This window comes from Chiroxiphia lanceolata, chromosome 5, assembly GCF_009829145.1.
Source record: "Chiroxiphia lanceolata isolate bChiLan1 chromosome 5, bChiLan1.pri, whole genome shotgun sequence".
NCBI lineage: Eukaryota > Metazoa > Chordata > Aves > Passeriformes > Pipridae > Chiroxiphia > Chiroxiphia lanceolata.
In genome coordinates, this window is record NC_045641.1 from 45,941,187 (window position 1) to 45,959,981 (window position 18,795).

The 18,795-nt window shown below is 35.8% G+C and overlaps 1 protein-coding gene across 6 annotated transcripts in view; it reads right to left on the minus strand.

Moving 5' to 3' along the window:
- Nucleotides 1-18,795, minus strand: part of NR2C1 (nuclear receptor subfamily 2 group C member 1) — a 50,618-nt gene that overhangs the window by 16,693 nt on the left and 15,130 nt on the right. For 2 of the 6 annotated variants that reach the window (XM_032687894.1, XM_032687896.1), the window contains exons 2-6: nucleotides 17,153-17,228; nucleotides 12,521-12,628; nucleotides 7,490-7,720; nucleotides 4,054-4,135; nucleotides 1,821-2,000 (exon numbers count right to left, since the gene is read on the minus strand). In XM_032687894.1, coding sequence (XP_032543785.1) covers nucleotides 1,821-2,000; nucleotides 4,054-4,135; nucleotides 7,490-7,720; nucleotides 12,521-12,628; nucleotides 17,153-17,206 — 655 coding nt within the window. In that variant the 5' untranslated portion in view covers nucleotides 17,207-17,228. The remainder of the gene's footprint in view (nucleotides 1-1,820; nucleotides 2,001-4,053; nucleotides 4,136-7,489; nucleotides 7,721-12,520; nucleotides 12,629-17,152; nucleotides 17,229-18,795) is intronic. The other 4 variants (XM_032687897.1, XM_032687898.1, XM_032687899.1 and 1 more) reach the window with 2 other exon arrangements.

Below are 18,795 nucleotides of genomic sequence, written 5' to 3' on the forward strand. Positions count from 1 at the left end.
TTTGATTTGTCCTAACTGGAATGATGTGGTAGTCAAAGTCTGACACCAAACACATAGACGCTAAAATTTTCAAGTTACAATTAAGGGATAAATCCCCTTATATCCTATTTTTAATCTGAATCAAAGTGGAAGCTTAAGGGTTCTTGTTCTCTCAGTTTGAAGATCCCACACTCTTACTTCCTTTGTAAAGGACTCATAGTACCTTTTTCCATGGATTGTGGAACCCACATAACTTTATGCACTTAAAGAAGCTTCTCCAGTTAGGACCTTAGACAATACAGAGGGGAAGGGACATTCACAAAGTTCATTTCAGACCATTTAAGATCAATCTGGGCAACATCCTGACTCACAATCACTGACCTCAGAAAAGAAGCAAGATTTTTAATTTGAATCCCTCAGTGAAACTACGTGGAATGACTCATGGGCTTTAGCCTACAGATTTATCACCTTGCTTTGAACGGATTAGAGAACATTAAAATGAAACTTACAGTACTATACCCTACAGGAAAAATGTGGAAAATGTGTAACTAAAGAGAAAAAATTAAAAAGCTTTCAAATTAGCAATACACTGTGATGCTATTCAAATTTCATGTTGATAACTATCATAAACCCCAAATGTCATAATATCATCAAGTATTGACAATGCCATTAAAGTCAGCCTGCAACCCAAAAATAGTACTTTGAAAGGCTGGGAGATGGAGGCAAGTATTTCGTCTTCCTTTGCTAACCCTGTGCTTGCTAGCAGCATCCGACTTTGCTGAAAAAAGGCAAAGACTTCTTCAAAGGACAAATAACCCCTACTGAGGGACCTACAGTCCAAGAATGCTGAGTTTTCTTTCCTTTTCCCACTCCACTGAACAATGAGATTTAGCCCCAAACAATCCTCTCCCCCACTCAGTGTTCCCCCACAATCTGGAGATCCTTTTCCTGCCTTCTGATCCCTAACCTTGGTGATTTTGTTCTGATTGAGAAGTCAAGGGGCCTTTCCTTACTTACTGCCAGCTGAACTAGAGGGTTAAGATCCACTTTCACTGCCCCAGCTTTTCCTCCCTTTCTGAATTAATTTCCTCTGTGCTGGAAAAGTGTTACTGATTTCTGCTGACAGAAGCAAGGCTGTAAGGAGGAAAATGTCTGCAGAGGTTCAAGAGGGCAGCAAAATAAGAGCTGGATGACAGCAGAGCACAAGACTAATATTTTATGTACAGTAGTAGTGTTGCAGTATTAGGGTAGTATTACTATTTGTGTATTGCTTGACTTTCTGTGTGTTTAGTATTCTGATATTGCTGTGGTATTGAAGTATCACTCCATTTAACAGATGGAAAGCTAAAAAGGAACTTAGAATCTGCAAGAATCGGTAAGAACTGAACTTTAGATCACTATGGATCTCTGCCTTATGAATACCTGTCTCTGCAGAGCTTTGCCAAAAGTGAACAGAAATTCAGTAAAAATAGTAGTCTCAGTTGTGGGAAAACTGAAGATAGAATTCAAAACATTCAGTAGCCTAATTTACACACAGGAAAACTGAACTGCCTAAAAACAATGAAGATAGAGACATGCTTGACATCTGCCACCCCGGAGTAACAATTCATTGACTTTCACCACAGGCAATGTTCTTATTAAGTTTGTATAGCAATATACATGATTGAAAGCATTTCAGATTTCTGATACACCAAACTTGTATGATTCTTTAAAGAAAAAAGATACAACGACATAAAAATACACAATCAAGATAATAATTTGCACTCTTACAAACATACCATTTGTAGCACAAAGTTTAACACAGCTGCCAGGTAAAATAATTTGCTCTTATTCAGACTTACAGTCTTGTTTCATCCCAAATGCGATGCATCTCTGCAGCCGACAATACTGACATCGGTTCCGGTGGTGTTTGTTAATGACACAGTCTTTTGTTCCTCGGCATGAATAAACTAAATTCTTCCGTATACTCCTTTTAAAGAATCCTTTGCATCCCTCACAAGTTACTGCTCCATAATGACGCCCTAATTACAAGCCAACATAAATCATGACATTAATTTTACAGTGTAATATTATTTTTATAGAGTTTATATTTATTAAAAGCAAAGTATTTGCTATTTTACGCAGAAAAAGAACACTCTTCTTCTCCATGGATTACAGATCTTAAAATATACTAGGGCTATAAAACAACATAAAAAAGCAAGTGAACTGTTTTTCTAGTTCAAAGCACTTTAACAGGACAGATTTTACAAACAGGAAATTTGCTTATAAAATTCTTTCCTTATCTGTTGACAGTAGTGTTAAAAAAAGCTAAGAAAATAGCAAGAATAAAAAAAACCCAAACATTTTCATTTATACATTTCTCTAGCAATTCTTTCAAACTGTCCCTAGGGACAAGCCCTGTGATTGCTCATTACAAATTTAGCTGCTGAAATTGTATGCATTAAATCTAACGGAACCATGGAAAGCACAAACATGGCATTTGACAGCAGTAGGCAATCACTTCAAAGCTTTACTTTCACCTCTCATTTCCCTAACAGAGTAATGGTACATCCTTCGTTCTTTCAGTAAAACTTCAATGAAAGAATAATCTAGAATAGCTATAATTTTTTATAACATCCCCCCCGCCCCAGTTCTGTGAATTTTCTGTATAATATAAAAATTTCTAAGATATACTACAGAAAGTTTTAAAATTATTTTTAGAAGTAAGTTATTTTGATTTTGCATGAAATATAAACATTACTAAAAAGTACTAGTTTTTATTAAGGCACAATTGGCAATTACAATTTTAATTTATCAATCTTTGAAATAACTAGGGCACGTTACAGAAATAAATCTGAACTATGACCTAATTTAAGATAAAACATATTTTTAGATTCTTTCCTCACTCCTCACAAACATTTTTTAGATACATCAGTCATGTCTGACTGAAGTTTCCAGGATTTCTGATAGGTTTTCTGGATTCCTTTATCACAACCTTTTTACCACACTAATAAAACGTGAAATTTCAAAAGCATCATATATGTTAAAAGAATAATATGTTAAACATTTTAAAAGCATCTGAACTGTGAATACTCATTCTGCAAAGCACCAAGGCTGCTTCTTCACCTGCTCTTTGATGTAGCTTCTTGGACTTGAGCTTGGAGGTGTCTGCAAAGCAGTTTTCATTACACTGCTTGTCACACAGGAGGCTCCCCAGAACCTGCAGCTTCTCAGAGAAACATGGGACCCTTTCCAAACTCTTTAGCACTGCTCAGTATTCCAGGGCCAGCACAGGAGGAATAGCTCCTGGGATCTCCAGCCCCTCAAGGGAGACTCTAGCCCTCCTAGGGAGTCAGAGAACTTTTAGTAATTGGAACTGACCAACCAGATCTTTGCCCTAACTTTGGCAGAAACTTCCTTCAGTTGGGTGAAGTCTGACATTATTTAGAGCTCTAGCAACTGTATCTTTAATGCTAAACTTTGCCACAGAAAATAAAATTAATTGGTTTTATTTTCTAGGAAGTTTGCTTCCTGCTGAGGGGAGACCTCATAGCAGTCTGCAGGTTCCTCACAAGGGGAAAAGGAGAGGAAAGCACTGACCTCTTCCCTCTGGTGACAAGACCTGAGGGAATTGCATGAAGCTGTGTCAGGGCGATTTTAGGTTAAATATTAGGAAAAAGTTCTTTCTTGACCCAGAGGGTGGTTGGGCACTGGAACAGACTCCCCAGGGAAGTGGTCACAGCACCAAGCCTAACAGAGTTCAAGAAGTGCTTGGACACTGCTCCCAGGCACATGGTGTGACTCTTGGGGATGGTCCTGTGCAGGGCCAGTTGTTGGACTCGATGATCCTCGTGGGTCCCTTCCAACTCAGGATATTCTATGATTCTATGTAAAATAACAATAAATCCCACTCATGGATATCAGAATACCATTTAATGTAATTCTCCACTGAAAGAGAATCCTGTTTGTGCATGTATAGAGATAGAGAGATGTGTGTATATGCATGCAAACTGTTATACAGCTTCAGAAGAATTTTAAACTGCTTTTATAAAATCGCACCACCTTAAAAAGAAAAAGAAGGAAAAAAATTAATACCTGATGCCTTGTCTCCACATACAACACACAGATCAAACACTTTATTTAGGCCCTGTTCACTGGTGGAGTTGTCTGTTAAAATCTGAAAAGAAGTGTTAAAGAATTTAATATTTCTTTTCTTTACCATCTAGAAATAGTAAAATATATCTCATGCTTGTGGTTTTTCTCTAAGACAGGAGACTAAATCTACATTCAGAGACACTAAGTAGCTACGTGCCATGTCACTGTGCTCCCTTTCAGGAGGGAACAAAATTTTTACTTGTAATACCTTTAATAAGAATTCAAGATTTCATTTCTCTAAATACTATTTCTGCAAAATGGACTGACATTTTAAAAAACATTTACCATCTGCATACTCTTACCTTTTATATTTATATCCTAATGACTCTTCCATAGTATAAAAGATACTGAAGCATGAATGCATACTGAACAGATAGAACAAAAAAAATCCCTTGTGAAGGCTACTATATCTACACTCAGGTTTATTAACTCCTTTTTTTATAATACACATTAATAGTGGACCAATAGAAAACATATTCTGGATGCTGTCATTAACTATCAACTGGTATACAGTTTAGCTTTCAGTAACAGTTTGACATTATTATTATTCTTGTCTTGTTTCATTCATTTATACCTGGTAGCTGTAAAGCTTCATTAAGCACATAATATAAGAATTCCAGTGCTACAAGGTGGGCACTAGAATCTTCCATTCGATCTCTGAAAACTCTATCCCACCACAACATAAATAAAGCACAGCAAAAATTCAATTTAAAAAAGGAACACACAAATCACAAGTAACAACCAAACATAATCTTGATACAGAAAATAATATTCTTCTGATTAAAAAGAGAATACAGTTTAGAACATTTAAGAGTTTTTAACTTCTACTGTGTCTTAATGAGAAGCCAGACTCTCACTCTTGCTTCACATACTCAGAACAGAACCCCTGATAGAAAGGTAAGTAAACAAAAGTGAAAAGTACCCTATCTTCTATAGAGAAAAATTAAGAAATCATGCTTTTTAGAACGTTTGGATGATAGTATGATATATATAGGAAAGTTTAACAAGCATACTTCTTTCTAGTTAGACTTTGTTAACCATATTGTCCTACAGATTAATCTCTTAACTTTTCTTCTAATAAAAAATCTTTTTAAGAAAAATAAGATTGATGAGTTAAGAGAATATTAACCTTTTGTTCCTTCCAAATTTCCAGTATTAACATTATGCATTTTCATGATATTATGTAAAATATATATAAACATATTCTAAGTCCTTCCATAAATGAAACCTGCACTGAAATGGGAAGTTCCACATAAGGAAGGACTAGAGAATTGAGCCCATGAGGAGAGATAAAAATCTCAGACTCAGAGAACTCATTAACTGACCGTGAACATGAAGAATAAAAATTGATTATTAACATGAAAAAGACCCACTGAAGGTAAAACAGATGCCAAATGAGTCAATGTAAAGATAAGATGCAATAACGGAGAGGTTTTTTTGCAGAACAAACAAATGGGCATTTCAAGTGAAGGCTACAGAAGAAGAAAACAGGTGAAATTGCAGACAGAAAGATCATTTGAGGGAGAAAATACGAAAGATCCCGAAGAGGATGTAGATGAACAACAAATGAATGCTACTCTGTATTTCATGAACTTTTAAGCAGAGAAAGGAAATCTCTACCCATACATATTAGCTGACAACAGCACAATTTAATTAAAGTGACAGAACACTCTGTTGCCTCTCAAACTAACCTATTTTGCCCAAACTATACAATCAGAACTACTCTTTCAATTTTTTGTCCAGATTTCCTCCTGAATTTTGCCTTTTAAACCAGTGTGGCACACTTCTCATCACTTACACCAGCTTTGAAAATAATTTTTTATGGATGACTTCAAATCATTTCCCACTGGTTTATATTTTTTTGAGGTTTACCTAAAACACAAAGTGTATGATAACACTAAACATGCTTCAATGCCTCTCAATAGGATTGGTTTTTGCTACTGCTCCCCTATTCACAGTAATCAAATTCTTTGGAGCAAGGACCTTGGATGTCCATTTGCAAAGATCTGCGAGTTTCAAAAACAAAAGTATAATATAATTCAGAGATTCTTTCAAGCTTACACAACATGTGGGTAGTGAATTAGAGTGGACTACCTCACAGAAGAGCACAAACTAAACAGATTAGGGGTCTTAAGTCAAAAAGAGATTACTTGAAAGAGGATAAAGTAGTGATTTATAAAAAAACCCACACTCCTTAATATTTGTCTCTTATAGTACAAGAGACATCTAATTAAATACTTCTCTCAGAAGATCAAATCAACTAAAGTATTCTTTGCACACCAAAGCACATGTGGTCTATAAACATAACAAAACATAACAAAAAAAGGTTGTTTAACTTTCATGTCAGCTATCAAATATGATGGTCTTGTCACAGTCTCCAGATCAGGAGGCTGCTTTGTATCGACGGCTAATAGAGGTGAAAGAATATGATCAGAAAGGTCACTATTTACTTGTCCAGTTTTTAATATTTTTCCTTAAGCAGCTATTTATGGTCATTGTTAAAGTGTAAGATAAAGGACTAAACGGACTGTAGCTATTGCAGTGTTGTCTGGCCTACCCCGCTGCTGTATTTCACAGCAGCATAAATGTACGTGGGTAAACTATCTGCAGTAGCTACACTTCAGTCGGAGCTCAGTAATCTCCTACTTCATGCTGAAGGAGGTCACATCTCCCAAGTCTTCTGTGCATATTTTTCACATTCTTCACACCAGTGCCATGCCATCCTCATCAGGCTGAGGATGTGGGACAGAAAGCTTGGAGGTTGGAGGGTGACAACTGAGGAAGCAGCACATACAACAGGCATGGGAGTAAGGTGCACTGGGGACCAGTTTAGGAAGTTACAACCCTGACTAGTTACAATCTCACATTAGTAAACTCAAAATTATTAGTGTTATTTTCCTTGAGTAATTATTAATGTATTTCCCTACTTAATAGTCTGACTAGTTCCTATGGAGTACAATTCACACAGCTGAAATGCAGTTGCAACGGTGTACAAAAAGGAAAACAAGCAGAAGGAAATGTTAAATGATAAAGACAATGAAGAAAAGAGTATGTTGTTCAACAATACATGAAAACAAATGGAGTCAACGAGTAGAAATAAAGAAGGACTGTTGGTGTGGCAGGATCTGGAAATGACAGTAAAAATAACTGTATTCTTTCTAATGTCATGAGCCAGTGTATAAATTTTAAAAGCAGTAAATTTATCAAAAAAAATTTCTTCACAATTTTTGAGTATCCACAATGAGTCCTAGTGCAAGGAAAATTATACCTTAAAAAAAAAATAAAAAAAGAAGAACCCAGACAGATTTATTTGGAAATAAAACATCTTTTCTTATCCCATTTGAATGAAAATTATGAAATAAAGTGGATTATCTACCTGGATGTGTTGTGCAGAAATATCAGGGGATGCAAAAAACAGTTGGTTGACACCTGCAGCATCTGGAGTTGCTAGGATAACTTTTCCTGGAGTGGAATCTTGTCTGGCAAGGATCACCTTGCTTGGGGTAGAGCCATCATGATTTGTTAAGATGAACTGCTTGCCTGCTGAGCTCTGATCAAGTGCTGTAACAATCTGAATCTTCTGGCCCGTCTGCTGATCTGTGACAATCTAATAATACATTTATCTCAAATTGTTACGGTAGTTTAAATTAACGTTTGGACCCAATCTGGGCACTTGAAGAAAATGGGAATTTTGCCTTTGACATTTGTGAAGCAGGATCATCTTCCCCTCCATCACACAAGAGCGAATTAAACTCGAGTGACAACTTGGATTGTCACTGTATTTGAAACACATTTCAATCAAGTGTGTTTGAAGTGAAAACCTGAGTTCATACTCAATTTTTACAACTGGCCTGTGCTTTTACAACACTACAGAAACTCCTGAAAATTCTAGCGTCCAGAACTCAAGGTATGTCTGTAGCTCAGCCCTAAGACCCATCAGGTTATGAAAAATCTTAACTCTTGAATTCATTGCATAGTACGTGAAGTGCTCAGCACCTCCTGGGTTTGCTTGCTTAACAAAAAACTTCTTAAAAGCACAAATGTAGATGTTCAAGCAAAAAAAGTAAGCATCAAACAGCAAGAGAAGCAATAATCTTGTTGCACCTTTATATATGTTTTAGGCTTCATTTTGTGGGGACCTTTTTTTTACATATACATTTCTAAATAAAATAAGTAAACCAGAATCTCTGTCCCTGCCATTTTCTTTTTTTTTTTTTAAGGAAAAACTGATTTTCATTTAATAATCAAGAACAAACCTACAGGCTGTTTTTTCCATTTTATCCCTATTTTCAAGCACTAATACAGCAGATTAAATAATTATTAAATAATCCTCCATTTTTGCCAACTTTGTAAAAAGATTATAACCTGCAGAGAAAATCAAGATTCCATATATATTCCATTATAAATCTCACTTTTAGTCCCTTCATTTCTCCATCAAAATGCCTATATGGAAAACTGCCTGGTTTATTCTGGAGACTAAGGAGAATCATCCTGCAAAGACTGTTTCCTGCAAACTATTTTGAATTACAGATCAATAAAACAGCTCCTATTAACTTTTTTTTTTATCCTATAACCAAACATTTATTTTATCTACCTATCCCTAACATTGATATAGTCCTTATTACTGACGAAATTATTTATTTCATGGTCTAATACTTACCATAACTAGTTCCATAGTAATTGGGGTGGCAATATTAATTATATTTCCTAGGTGGAGAACCATGGCGCAAAGAAACTGAATGAGGCATAATTTCACACAAGTCTTTATGAACTCTGTTACTGCACCTTCACAACAGGTTTATTCTTTCTGTAAATGCTCAGTATACTTATATGCGTTTAAAAAACCTGTATCGCTTGCGTTTTAAAAAGATAAGCAGCAATGAGTATCTAATTTCAGCAGTTACAAAGTAATATTGCCACTTTAAAATATTCACAAATCATGAGCTTCAAAATATACAAAATGAATGTGTTTCCTTCAGATGGCCTTGTGCTATTAACATTTTAATGGATCAAATTTCAATTTTTTTCTGTATTAAACACAATTAAAAGCTTATTTAAGAGAGAAGGCCAAGTAAGATGATAAAATTCTAAATACTAAAGAACATAAATTATCATGAGATTTGGGGTGTAGGGTGAGAAGACAATGTAAAACCACACCAATAATTATCAACCCGATTAATTTTCCATTCAGTTTTCTCAGATATCTACATGTCTGGGACCACAAATGGCTACAGCAGTCCCTTATTTCTCCATTTAATTCCTTTACGTTGGTTCTATATTCTTTAGAAGGTAACCTTCCTTGCCCTTTTAATTTTCTTCTTTTCTTAACTTCCTTTTCCTTCTTCTGTTTTCTTTCATTTACAATCTTTATTTTTCCTGTGTCCTTTCTGGCTATTTTCAAAGTAGCTGATGTTCCATTCCCATTCCCTCCAAACACATCTACTTTATTGGGATTAGGAGAAATCCAATGTGGTATCCTCAACAGGAATGCATATATATACAAAAGCCAAACACAGAATATTGTGCTGTTTCTTGAATTTCCAGACCTGCTCTTTGAAAGACAGTTGTATCTAAAATCTGTCTCCCACCAAATCTTAAAAGCACAACTATGTGTACATCAAAAAAGGCACATACTTTACCTAGTTAAGTTTATATAAAATATCCTCAAAAAACCAGTATGTCCCAAACAGTGAAGACACAAATTTGAACTACAGATAAACTTTTTTTGGGGATATATATACTAAATTATTTTTTTTTCCTATTGTAGTCCAGTTGTGTAATTTAAAAAAAATATATGAATTTGCAGATAAATATGGCAGGACAGCAGGCAGAAGAAGCAGTGCTACTTCACACAATTCACTTCACCACCTCTTTGACAAATGGAGTCCCAACTCTTCAAAAGAGTTCCTGCAATTCTGGGAGGATGACCAGGTAGTTTTTACCACATGATATAGTAGGTACAGTGTTATGTTAATATCCACACAAAGCTGTTCAATCTGCACAAATGGTTTCTCAGCTGCCAAGCATTTTACAACTGACAGAGGCATAAGAGAAAGCAATTTAAACAATTAAGCACATTCTGTCTGCAGCTGACCTCTTATGGCCATATACCTGCAAAAACCTCACCCAAGCTGCAATGGGAACTCTGAAAAGTTCACTGAAGTGTAACAACTGGCAATACCTAAATGTTGAGATAAAAGAAAAAAATAATCAGAGGGAAAAAGAAAAACACTTATCTTCTCAAGGGACTCCATCTGGGATCAGGGACAACACATTATGTTTCTTAATAATCTGAAACTCAATATCGCTAAAATGATAATGTTATAGAACAGGAATATATCAATTCACGATTGACTGCATAAAAATACACTTCCCTCACGGATTTCATTTAAGCACCCTGATGATAATGGAGGTTATTATTTTCTTTTATTGCTTTCAAGCCTGTTAACAAGTTTTGACTTCCATTTGAAAATCATTTCAGTAAATTAGACACGTCAATAGTTGTGTGTTCCTACTATAGAAAAAAGAAACTGTCTAAATAAAGAGGACTAATCCACACGTTTATAACAGCCTGTTTTGCACAGAAATGCCTGTTTAATAAATCTGACATTCAATTTTTCTCCGAGAGAAATGTTAGCATTCCCTAAAAAGGGTGACTAATGAAACATGTTTTAAAGAATATTTTACTGAGTATTCTGTATTTCAAAATTTCAGGTAATCATGTGTATTTAATAATAATAAAGGACAATAAAGGAAAAATATTGATTGAAAAATAATCTAACATTTATTTTGGACATTTCACTTAGGTGCATTTATGTCTACACACTTCTTTACTCTTCACATTAATTCTTCGCTGAAGAAAGTTTTTATTACTAAGTTTGATACTGGTGACATGTTTGTAGAAGTCTATTGCAGGAAGGATGCCATTTGACTGAGTGTTGTTCCACACATATCAAGAGACAACCACTAAAGTGCTTACCATCCATTTTGAAGACAGAATTAATGAGCATGATGGAAAAAGACAAGGAACAAAGTAGCTGGGTTAGTAACAAGTGATCTTTCAGCTACATAAGACACTGAAAAACTACATAAAGGTCTCTGTCCCTAGAAATACAACTATTCTACGTTCATTATATTTGCAGTAATTACAGTGCCTAACCAAGAGCAGGTCTTCCCCCACAAAAGAGCTGTCAGAGAAGGGTTAGAAGCCTGCCAATGGCTGTGAACCAACAGCACTGTTCAACAGTAAAGGCTCATAGTCTTGTATGTTGTTGTCTCCCATTCAGACCCTGATGCTGAAGTTTTATCAAATGGCTTCACACTACTGGGATATTACAGCATACAAGGAAAATCAAGGGCAAAGAGATGGTGGTTAATTGATGAACATATATCAGTTAATAAAAGGTAGAGCTGCACACAAAGTGTGAAAAAAGGAGTGGAGATAGCTGAGAGAATAAAGATCTACTGGATAGGTAAGACTGGTACCATGACTAGAGCACAGGACGGGTGGTAATAAAACTAAAAATACCCCAACATGTATGGGGGGTGGTTGTGAAGAGCCTTGGAAGGTTGAAAGCTTGAACATAATGTGCCAAAACAGGAAAAAACCAGAGGACAACGTTGAAGAGTGAAGTCGGCAAAAGAAAAAGCAGCCAAGATTATACTAGAGGCTGGCTCGCTTAAATGGGTGTTTTTGTATGAACAACATATATCTAAGAATACTTTTTACATTTATTCTGCAATTGATATTTTTCTCTATGATGAAAATTAAAAATAAAACTTTTGCAAGGACTTGCACTAACTTTTTAAGGGATAAAATAAAAGAATTCCACTCCCCAAATCTTCCTAATCTCCATATACACATTTGTATGTCGATTTAATTACCTACACTGCCAAAAACTTCACATCCTCACTGGAACTGGAGATTATTACCTGGCCAGGCTATGAACAGGACATATAACATGGGTTGGGACAAGGAAAAACCAGTATCCTCCTCAGACATTAGGTTTCCTTGCACCTTCTCATGACTTGGACCAATGATACAATGCAGTATTTCACTCCCCCACGCTCTAAAATGTAGAAATGCTCCAACTCAATTGAATTACCAAATCTACAAAATATTCAACTTTCAAAGAACAGTATCTTACAGTATTGGAAAAAGTATTTTCCTGCTCAGTGAATAAAGTTGTTTATAATGTTAAAATTCTTATGAGAAAAAAAAGGGGACAAAAAAGGGAAGATTGGAATGATGTTTTATTTCTGTTTATATAGAAAGGGTCTCTGCCACCCAGGACTGAATGTTTACATAAAAGCAAGTAACATGATGCAAATAAAATGAACTGCATGTGGAAACTGGCAGAAGCAAATAGTTCATCTCTGCTTTTAAAATGTATGAGATGAGGCATACCTGTATACGTTGTGATAAAGAGAGGCCTGAATCCGTAGGGACAATCTGGATTCGTTGTGGTGTCCCATCCATTAGTGTTTGTGTAGCAGCTTCCTGTGAATGTGTAACCTAGAAAGAAGAAACAAATGTAATGGTTTGACAATGCATATACTATTTTAGTGGATCCACTACCTTAATGGATTAAATCTTAAAGTTTCACCAGCTTCTGATTTCCCTGAACAAGGCTCTGGAAAGTCTGACGCTGTTATTCTATAAGGAATGCAAATCTAATTTAACAGTTTAATTTTGCTAGTTAGAAAATTCTGTTTTAAACCCATTTTGAAATACCTTCCAATGTGAAATTTAGAAACACATTAAGTAAAACAATTAATTGTTGACAAGTCTATGTAAGTGAATCAAACAATATTTATTGCTGTTGATGTTCATGAGGCACAATACCTATCATCACAGCTGTGCTACATTTGCACTAAGATACTCTAATGCCTTACTTAAAAGTGACAAAAGAATTTCTGGTGTGGAAACACAGCAATGGGCCATTTCTGTTCTGTTTTTCTGTTACAGCAGCAAAACCAGAACAACAGAATTCTACACTGGGGAACTATCAAGAAAGTTAGAGAAAATTAATAAATCACATGAAGTTGGCAAGCAATATATCATATTAAAATCTTTGTGTGAATGCTCTCAGACACAATTCATGGAAGCATTTTAATTGTCAGTATTAAAAAAATTCTTCACATCCTAAAGCCGAGAGTTTATGGGGGAAGATATTATTTATTAAATTACTTGTCAATAAAAATTAAGTACAGCTGCTATTTACAGAGGCTTGATCAGAAAGGCCACACTTTTTGTAGTACAAAGCAAATTTGTCTATACAGACATCTTCAAACTGAAATTTTTACCTTAAATTCTGGAGTAAGTCCAAAAACTTTTTGCAGTTCACAAACTCTATCTGAAAGTCTGTAATTCCCAGTATTTACGCCATTATACATATACTCCTCTGCACCTGATTCTCCTTCTGCCCCTCCCAATTAACACAGGGAATATATATCTATATCGCAGTAAAGTACTGTTTCATAACAGGTTGTGAGCTTTTTTTGTTCCTCTTGGATCAGCTTCCTGATTTTGCAACCATTCCACCATGTCAATGCCAGTATCAGCAGAAGAAAGCAGGCCAGAATATGCGGCTGGAGGTCAGTGTGAGAAGGGGACAGAGCAGCAAGTAAGACTTCCCCTTACAGCAGAAATACAAGCTCCCATCAGCCTAAGTTGATTTTGAAATTTTACCCAAGAAGGCATTATTTTTGGCACCAGTCTTATCATCTACTTGCTCCTCTCCCTTCACTTTGGTAAGTAAAACTGGCTAGCTAGTCACTCTGATCTGGAATAGGACACCAATGCAGCTTGAAAAGCAGCCCAGCAAACAGACAGACAAAAAAAGGCTATTCTTAGCACCGATCAAACCTTCAATCCAGACCTCCACAATGCTCAGAAGCAGACGCATCAGAGCAAATGAGTGAGTGGGATTAAGCTGCTGGGGGCATTGCTTAAACTGCCAGCACCATCAAAAGACATGCTTGTCAAACTAGTTCTCAAGCCATTTCTGAACACTGCTTTCTAAAAATACCTGATTTTTGTAAGTACTTTCCACAGTCAAACAATTCATCCACTTCTTTGCTTAAGCAAAGGACAAAAAAGTGCTCATTATGCAGCAGCATTTTGAGTTTGAGACAGAGACTTTCAGGCACTAAAATTCTGCATCAGCCTTACAAAATGACATGTACTCGCAGTGACATAGAAGCAGCTGAAGTTTTATGTGCATTTATCTTTGCTTTACAAAATAAACTATATATTACAGGACTGCTTTACATTTGCTCCCTCAAAATGTCATGATCTCCATGATGTGTAAGGTAAAGTTGCTCTCTAACTCTACAAAATGTCAGCTTGACAGTTTTACTTCATACAGAATACAGTTTTTTATGCAGTTAAAAGAGTACTGATAAAAATAACTGCAATATTTGTTAAAAACTGTATTTTGTATGCGTGTGACAGACTCTGTTTCAACAAATATGTAGCTTTCCTTTGTTACAGTAAACTGGCAGGACTGTGGAAACAAAGCCCCATATACTTAGTGTATAGCCACAGATTGAAGAAAGAAGAATGCTGCTGCTCTCGGCAGGTAACTTCCCTACATGAATCAAGGAATGTGATCTTGATCTAGAAATAGGAACTATCTCACACTGAGCAAAAGACAATTAGCAAATGGCAGAATTTGAGAAAAGACAATCATTGCACAATGCCCCTTACAGGCAGGGTTATATTTTCCTTTAATGTTTTGCTTTTATGCAAAAAAGCCCTAAATTAACAAAAGCATGTTTGTGAACATCACTGTAAAATAATTTGTGATAATTTTGTGATTTAAAATGCTTCACGAACAATTAATATTGTAAAAAAATCAAATACTATGGCACAGAACACTTCTGACCATTATTTCAATGAGACACAGTAGCATTTTCCATTCTCCTCAGAATGGAAATACCTGTCTTTTTCTTTTCATGTTCTGCTCATACAAATTTTTCTTGTAAATTCAATTAAAACTACTACAACATTCAAGAGAATTACAAATGCTAGCAAAAATACTGCTGAAGTTCCATAGATCTTAAACTATGATTTTTCAGTGCTTACATGGATCACGAACACGACCAAGCAATTACAGCCTGTGGGTAGGTAGGAATGTAAGCTATTACATGAAGGCTGTGAGACTGCTTTCCCTGCTGACTCCACCTTTCAGGCAGCACACTCATACACAGTATGCACCTCTGACAGTACTTTTGGCTTAAGGAGTCCCTCCTTATACGGCCCTGGGTGATGCTTTTCAGTCCTTCCAACCATGTGCCTGGGTGGTTGCACATTGCACAAAACAAGGACAGTGATCACAACTGGGAAGGAGGCAAACCTTCCTCCACTATCCTGCAATTCTTTTTTTTTTTTCTAGTTTTGTACACCACACAGTGACACACAGAACTTACATGGGCAAGACTAGCATAGCGTGAGAATAAATGGCTAAGTGAGGACTGGGGAATGCTTAAGCCGCATTGCTGCCAAATACGGTGTGATGGTCTCAGACACAGTAAAACCTTGCTAAAGGACAAATCCTAAGCCACACTGCTGACAAAACAACAGCCATGAAAACTGCAGAGCTGCAATTTCACCATGAACAGAAACAGCCAAGAGCTCTCCGCAGCATCGCACCTTCACTGCCTCCATCTTCTCCCCTGCCTTCTCTTGGCTATCAGCCATTTCCTTTACGCTGCCTCCGGTACACATTAGAGCCTTCTCAGACTTACTCAATGCTAACACAGCAGAAAACATTCCACATGTTTTGACTGAGTTATTAGCTTGCTGTTAGTATGGAAATTAAATAAGGTAAGAAATAGAGGAAGGACCCTCTGTCTCCTATGGCACTGAGATGTTAAGTCAGCTCAGTGTCTCATGGAATCACATTATGAAACTGAGAAGCAACTTTCACAGAGGCTAAACACTGTCATCATGCCACCCTCTTTTCTGAGTGAAATGTACACTTGAGCTAGCTTTGATTAGCCTTGTACTTTCAAAAAGAAAAAATTTAAACAGGAAATACAGCCCTATTCCTTCCATAAGGAATTATATTCCCAAACCAAAACTACACTAAACATACATTCTCACCTAAAAAGAGGACAAGTAATGAAAACATCATACATCACATAAATCCCTTATGTTTTTGAGAGAGCCTTAGCAACACTCAGATGCTTCAACTGCAAAAGCTGTAAGAAAAAGCTGTAAGAATTTATTCAGAATAGAATTAACCATCCCACCCCCTGCTCCAACCTTTCCATTTGAAATCAAGACTGAGAGGAACTAAAATTACTTGAGAAATAAGTCTATGTCTAGACAAGAAATCAAGAGTGGATATTTCCAGCTAAGAATACCATTTCTTTTATGATAAATTACTGCCTCTATCTAATTTAAAGTGGTACTAATTTTAAATAGCCTATCCTGTGCTACAACCTTCTAAAGAAGTACATATACTCATATTCATACTCCGAAACTATCTGTGCATCTCTAGGAGTTCTCTGGCTGCAGTACATAGGTTCTGCACATGGGTTACAGAGAATGAAAACTAGAAGTCTGCAGAAACAAGAGTCTTCAGTCTTCCTTTTTGACGTATACCAAACACCAACAAATATCTTTACATGGCAAACCTTTATTAGTGAAAACAAAAATGACAACTGAAGCAATTGCATAGTTGGAAAGTAAAAGCTATGTACTGACTTCTGTAACTAGAAGTGAGTAAAGCAATTACACAACCAGATGGCTCTCTGAAAACTACTAGAGACCAAAACAGCAGAGCTGAACAGTTAGTCACTTACTGGAAACACTACTAGATTTTTCTTAATTTCTGTGGGGTAAATTTTGGTAAAATAGATTTTGCAGCATAACTTAAAACAGACACAGCAAGTTCTTCTAGCCTTCCAGGGGAGAGTGTCAGAAGCTTTGGCTGTACTAGAAATTTTCTCTTGTGAGTTTGTTTTTTACATATCAGTCTGTACATTTTATTATTCAATTTCTCTTAAATAGGACTCAAAATTTATGTACCTCTCCCATTTGCTGTTCAAAAATTTGATGGGCCAGTTCCTCTATGGTTGCCATGATCTTTAATCACCAGAATTTCCTGTCAAAGAAAGGAAAGAAGATGCTTAACATCTGTAGTCTCAAAAGCAAAAATATCTTGGGGAACACAGTTCACTGAAGTGCATTTACAGTTTTCTGAAGATGACATCCCTGCAAAATTTAAAGTCTGATTATACTATAAAAGTAATAATTTATTTTCTACTTGTTTTACTCATAGAGAATTCCTATTTTTTCTTCTGCTTTCTCAAAGAGCAACAATATAATACAATCCCTGTGAGAACAGAAGCCTATTACTGACTATGACATCCGCAGGGACATATTTAACACCTTAAAAAACTGGAACACAGACAGTTTCGTTAATGCAAATCAAGAGGAGCAAACCTAACTTCTCCTGAAGTCACACTGGTTTTTTATTATTAACAGGAGTACTTGAAGTTTGACTTTGTAACTAATGGGAAGCGCTACTTGGGACACAGAAAATATATGTTTTAAAAAAACGATGCTGTTTTGTTATCAATACTGTAGCTACAGCACATGCCGTAATCTTCATAAGAAGAATTTTGTAGGGTTTAACAGACACTATTACATTAATGCAGTATAAAGGACTCAGATGTATGCCTTGTTTATTTGCATATTGATATACAAATAGTCACTAGGCAGTACGTGAACATGCACAAACTATGGAGCATCATATAAACACAATTTTACTGACAAAAGCTGCATTAAAATCACTGCAGTACCTACTTCTTATAAGAACAAAGACAGTACTCACACTAATACAGCTAGTTGGTTTACACTCTTTAACTTTGCTAGAACTTCTAGGAACTATCTCCTACCCCAGTGATCTCTAAACTTCCTCAATCAGCCATGCAAATATAAAAAATATAAAAATATAAAAAAGTCATTTTGAAGTTAATTCTGCCCTTACAATTGGAAAGAGAAATCTCTTTTTACTAGGCCAGAACTGCAGGCCTTGGAGGTGTGCACAGTGGGGAAATACAGAAATATTTTGGCACTGTAGACTGTTCTTAATCGCTCACTAGCATGCTGCAGTATTAGTTAAATTAAGACAAAAGATGACAGGCATGCACATAAAAAAGTATAAGACTGGAGCTTATGCTGAAAAGCATTATCTCCTAAAAAGATCTAATAAGTGTCAGCATCCTTGCAGGAGCACTCTATTAACCCAATTCTGCATCCAGTGAGCTGCAGCACAATCACTATTCAAAGAGTACTCTACAATTTTCAAGACAGCCAATGTGTTTTATCAATGTTTTCTTATTTCAAATAAAATACTAGCAACAAAATATTGCACTGTTAACACACAGGGCCAGAAATTGGTACTATTTTGTTACAAAAAAACCAACAAAACAAAACAAAACAAAAACAAAACAAAAACAACCAGAAAAAAAAAAGATTTAATGTCTTAAAAGAAAATTAGGGCACTATTTAGTAAGAAACACAGTTTTGAGCAAGACAGATATATTTTTTGCAAAGTTATTTCATTGAAAGGAAGACCTTACTGCTTCATAACAATTTGACATACCAGAAATATTGTGCATATGGTAATTCTTCAAAAAATTAAGAGTAAACTAAGCAAAATGCTG